At 54.3% G+C, this 6,000-nt stretch overlaps 1 protein-coding gene across 1 annotated transcript in view; it reads right to left on the bottom strand.

The window, feature by feature from the left end:
* Positions 1–6,000, bottom strand: part of Jade1 (jade family PHD finger 1) — a 52,731-nt gene that overhangs the window by 10,075 nt on the left and 36,656 nt on the right. Inside the window, exon 10 of the mRNA XM_013034881.1 lies at positions 2,571–2,688. Coding sequence (XP_012890335.1) covers positions 2,571–2,688 — 118 coding nt within the window. The remainder of the gene's footprint in view (positions 1–2,570; positions 2,689–6,000) is intronic.

The raw sequence follows: 6,000 nt of genomic DNA, 5'->3' as shown, positions 1-6,000 counted from the left end.
CCCCCGTGCCTCTCACATGCACGTGTGACTGTGTGAGGCAAACAGCGGTGCTGAACAGTTCTTTACAGTTAGAGGGGGTCTTTTGTGCTTTGTTTCTTAAAGCCACCATCACTATGTACAAAATCTATCAGTGGGATTCAAATGCACGACACCTGAGCTGAGAATGACTTAACACTGTCTTCTGAGGTGAATCACATCGAGAACTAAATTCCATTAACACACTAGCAGAACTTCCTTTCTTGCGAAATCACGCGTCATTGCATGTTGTGTTTGTTTGCCTTGAGTCACGCCCCAGTGAATGGCCTCACCCCACGAGGGGGCGGGCAAGAGCCTCCTGCCACCCAAAGCGCAGCACTCCTGTGCTCCTTCCTAGGAGCAGGGCTCAGACCCCCCCCCCCCCCCCCCCGCACAACAGTTCTCTATACAACTAGTGCCTGCACGACAGGTGCGCCGCGGTGACCACACACAGTGTGGGCCTATCTGCCAGGTCACTGGATCGGCTTCAGTGCCACACCAAACATACATACTTCTTTATCTCTGACACTTGGCACCACAGAAAAACAGAATGGAGGCCAGTGATTCTTAAACAGGGTGTCTGTCTGCAGACCTCCGATGCCCTTATCCAGGAAGGTCCTCACAGGGAAGGCATCTGACCTCAGTGGGGAAGGTGAAGAGCCATCCTGGGGGTCTCCTGTGCTCCACAGGCAGTGCCTCTGCCCACAGCACCTACAACGGCCATCTCAGGACAGTAGCCTTGTGAGAAACACCACTTGCTCACACAAGTAAAACCCTCACCTTGAAATGCAGAACATCCTGCCTGCAGTATCCACAGGGACCCCGAGGAACACTTGGTACTCGCTTTGACAGACAGGTCAAGAAGACCCTGAGAAACACTCGGAGCTCACCTCCACAGGACAACAAGACCCTGAGGAACACTCGGAGCTCACCTCCACAGGACAAGACCCCGAGGAACACTCAGAGCTCACCTCCACAGGACAACAAGACCCTGAGGGACACTCGGAGCTCACCTCCACAGGACAACAAGACCCTGAGGAACACTCGGAGCTCACCTCCACAGGACAACAAGACCCTGAGGAACACTCGGAGCTCACCTCCACAGGACAATAAGACCCTGAGGAACACTCGGAGCTCACCTCCACAGGACAATAAGACCCTGAGGAACACTCGGAGCTCACCTCCACAGGACAACAAGACCCTGAGGAACACTCGGAGCTCACCTCCACAGGACAACAAGACCCTGAGGGACACTCGGAGCTCACCTCCACAGGACAACAAGACCCTGAGGAACACTCGGAGCTCACCTCCACAGGACAAGACCCCGAGGAACACTCAGAGCTCACCTCCACAGGACAACAAGACCCTGAGGGACACTCGGAGCTCACCTCCACAGGACAACAAGACCCTGAGGAACACTCGGAGCTCACCTCCACAGGACAATAAGACCCTGAGGAACACTCGGAGCTCACCTCCACAGGACAACAAGACCCTGAGGAACACTCGGAGCTCACCTCCACAGGACAACAAGACCCTGAGGAACACTCAGAGCTCACCTCCACAGGACAAGAGCCACAGAGGCACAACCTAGAAGGAGCCCAGGCAACATTAAGTCAAGAAGGAATAAGGGAAGGGAGAGACGGAAGAAGCAGAGCTGGACGTCTTTCCTAAACACACTACGAGGACCAACTTCCTAAGAGCTTTGCCAGTCAGCTCCAAGGTCCAGCTAATGATGTGGGTAGGCTCCATCTGCAAAGTACCTAGTCCTGGCCAGGAAAGATCTAAAATAGTATCGATAAGTCAATGCTGTTAAAATGGTGTCACATATCAAGATTAAAACTCAGCCACTATCTGTTTAGCTGACCAAGGCTATTCACAAGGATAAAGTCAATTCGTGTTTGCTGTTTCTGCCTGTCATAATAATCTCAATGCAGAAACAGAAATGCACAAATGCAGAAAAGTAGAAGTCAACAGCGACTAAGGCAAGTGCAAACAAGGACACTGCTCCAACTTAGTTCAGTCCAGGGCAGACAACTCCTCAGAAGCCAGGCCAGACCTGCCTACCACTTCCACACTCTTCCAACCCTACTTTTGGGGACTTGAACTTGCAGAATGCTGGTCACAGCGTCTTTCCTACAGATGAAAAGAATCCAAGATGAGTCAAGATGTCCCACTCGTGCTTGGCCCCCAAGAACTCCATGCTGTCTCCCGTATTACTGGTCAACCCAAAGGCTGGGCTGATGTTTAAGTATCAGTCAGGCTCTGCAATATCTGACTCTGGTCTCAAGACAGCTTCAACGCGAAGCTTGCTGTATCCCCATTCTACAGAGAGGAGATTGGAAAGACAAGATTTGTGCTTGATCAGTACAAGAGGACTCAACACCTCCCCTCCATGGGAGACCCCCTTAACATGGGGTCTCAATGATTTCCTTGATGAAAATCAGTACTTCTTAAATTTTTTATAGGAAGAAAAAGGACAGACCATGTTTCCTTTAACAGTACTAAGGCTTACAAACATCTGCCCTGCCTTTTAGCCAAGAAGACTCAGTGCATACCTGGAACTCTTTCTTTCTCCAAGAGCTTAGTGTAAAGACTGAATATCTGCTCCTGGACTTTGCACACCGACCGTTTCATCTTTTCCCTGCGTGTGACCATGTACGTGAGGTTCCGCACCTGAACGCAGAGAAAAAAAGATTCTACGTGAGCAACAGCAGCAACAGTGCCTTGGGGTTCATTTCAGCCGAGAAAACTTGGGCTAAGCCTTTCACCCCATCTTTATCTTTTTGGCAACAAGAAGTCCAGTTGTTTCCCTTGGTGCTGCACCACACCTAACCTAGGAAGCAGCACCGCCCTGACACGGAGCCCGCCCGCAGAGGCGCGCTCCTCCGCCAGGATCTGCTCCTGCCCCCCGCCCGCCTGCGGGTTCTCCCCTGGGCTCTACGGCCACGGCCTTCAGAGGACTCGGAAGCCACCACTGTGCTTTCTGAAGAAGAGGCCCCCAGCCCAGCCCCCTCCACCACCAAACTGTCTCAGTTCAAGTGAGCCACTGTCCACGGGGTGTGACAAACAGCTGGCGGCTGTGTGCAGAGCAAGGCCCAGGCGCCCCGCGTCACCAGATAGGACCACGCACCACTAGCCACACGGAGCCTTCCACCTCAGGCCTCAAGTCTAGAACCCAAAGCTAAGGCTTCAGCCGCTAAGCGCCGCGGATGCCAGGCTCCTGCATCTTCATGAGCCCCAAGCACACAGCACGACGGCGCCGTGTGAACAGGACCGCAGTTATCTCCATGATGGGTCCACCCTCCTGCCTCCCGTGTGCCTTCTTTCGGTCACGGGGGCGCAACCGCCTGGGCGCACTGCTGGCCTCCCAGCCCCGCTCCTCTCGTTTCTGCAGACCCCCTGCACACTACACTCGGGCACTGGCTTCTCCCACGGGTGACAGAGCATGGTCTCGGCCGCCCCGCCTCCTCCTCAGAGGAGCGAGGGGAGCTGGTGTGGCTATCTTTGGGCCTGGTCAGTTCCTGCTCCCAGACACACCCCAGAGCCAGGAGGTGAACAGAACGGGAGCCCGGCGGCGGACAGTAGGGGGCCTCGCCAGAGCCGCATCTCCCCTGTGGGTTTGCCGCAGGATGGACTTGAGAGACGCATGGGAAGCTCGACCCTGTGGTACTCCACTGCTGGCTACGGCCCCTGCCTAGGCACCCGCCCGCATCCCCGCCTGCCCTCCCTGGTCCTGCCCAGCGCTGCCAGCACGGCCCCTTGCAGAGCCGAACCAGGTCACTGTTCCCAGACCATGCCATGTCCTGTCCATACTTCTCCCTCAAGCACTAGTTTGCAAACACCTGACTGCACTTCTAATGAATTTTCCAGAATTGCCCGAAGAACTACCTGGAAGGTAGTTCCTACAGGTCACAGCATGACCCCAGCCCATCCATGTTCAAGGCCATGGTGTCCAGCTCCTCACATGGGACCCAAGCACAGGACTGCCTGGCCCCTTCTGAACCCCTGGCCAAACACCACTCTGAAAAGGGCCTTGAGGGGAGCCCCAGGCAGGAAGGCGACCATGGGGCTCAATGTGTTCACCACCACGCAGATCCGTTCCTATCTTATGGAGTTGTGTCTGTGCTGGGAAGAAGGGCCACGCCCTGAGCCATGTGGGCAGAACTCCAAGGACTGAGACAAGTCCCCTGCCTCACGGTTAGTTCTCACTGTCACCGCTGCCCTGATTAGCCCTTGGTCTGACATGCGTGCTGTTCATAATTACAACGAGCACTGCCCTCTCTGGGGCAGAGTTCAGCTTTTCAGAGCCGCTGCTATCAGCATGACGGCAAATTTCAGGAAAGCGCAACTTCCAGTAGCGTAAGCAACTGATACTGAATCCCCTAACGTCTGATTTTTTTAATAAGACAAATATAAGTAATACCACACACACGCACACACAAATCCTGATTTATTCCCTGTGTTTCATACATCATAGGCATTCTACTTAGAAAGCAGCAGTGACTCCAAAAATAGTTCAGAATTTAATTGTGAGTGCATGTTCTTAAATACAGAGAAGAGTTAGTACACCACAGGCATTTTCTACACTTTTATTTTGTGGTGATTGAGACAGACACAGCTCAAACACGAGACTTCTGCCCTCCCTCCCCGAGCCGGGCCGGGCCGGGCCGGCCTCAGCCCCGGGCATCACAGGAGCCACGGGCCTGCGAAGGGGTCTTCCCTGGCCTCACCACCAGGGGGCCTCACCCTGGGGTCTCTGCAGGACAGAGGCCTAGGGGCCAGGGGTGGCAGCACTGTGGACCCATCTCCAGGCCAGCCAGCTTCTGGGAGGTCTAGACATCTCGTCTGCTCCTGCCCTGCGGCCCAGCCTCTCACCTCCACATCTGAGCAGACTCCAGGGAGGTGCACACCCCACCAGCAAGCCAGGGTTTGGGGGCCCTTCACTGTTTCAGCCGCCCCCGGCCGGAGAACGCATGCCATCCTGGCCACACTAATGAATTAATGGTAGCCGACAGCCTGGGGGGGGGAGGGGCGTGGGGGAGTTTCTAGAACCAGTGAGCCCAGGCAGAAAGACCTGCAGGGGGCAGGAGGCCCTGGGAAGGGAGCCAGCCCAAGTAGGAAGGAGTTTCACGCAGACCCCGAAGGCCAGGAGAACCGGGGGTACAAAGCAGCACACACATGCACAGTGCCGGCAGCCATGGCTGCAGCTGCGCAGCGGAGCACACGAGTATCGGCAGCACACAGTGGAGCACAACTGCCAGGCCTCTGGCTAGCACCAAGGCCTGTGCCAGGAGTCACACCCGCAACACCAGACTCAGCGCGTGCCTGTGCACAGTGTACACGCACCACACATGCACGTGTACTGCACACATCCTACATGCATAGTGCATACACACGGTGTATACACACTGCACACACAACGTGCACACCACACACATACACACTGCATGGCGTATACACATGGTACACTCAGATACCCGGCATACATACACTGTACACATACCACACACATCTACTGCACAGTGTACACTGTGCACACACACATACTGCATACACACTACACACACACCATACACATCATACACGCACACATACTGCATACACATGGTGTGTGCCACTGCGTACGGATGCATAGTGCAACGCGGTGTGTACATTATGCATGCACACATACTACATACATACACGGCACGCACGCCATACACGCATCATACACACATGCATACTGTATACACACGGTGTATATATGAACTGTACACACACCTGCATGCATTGTACACACGCACATATGCTGCATACACAGTGTATATGCACTGTACACGTGCACATATGCACGGTGCAACACATGCACACATCATATATGCATGCACATATACACAGTGTATACACAGTACACACATGCATACTGCATACACATGGTGTATAAACATTGTACACACACGCCACACCCACACGTGTGTATACTAGTGTATACACAGTAGACACACG

Source organism: Dipodomys ordii, unplaced genomic scaffold (genome assembly GCF_000151885.1).
Source record: "Dipodomys ordii isolate 6190 unplaced genomic scaffold, Dord_2.0 Scaffold198, whole genome shotgun sequence".
NCBI lineage: Eukaryota > Metazoa > Chordata > Mammalia > Rodentia > Heteromyidae > Dipodomys > Dipodomys ordii.
Note: the sequence above shows the minus strand (reverse complement) of the source record. Positions and strands in the feature narration are given on the sequence as shown.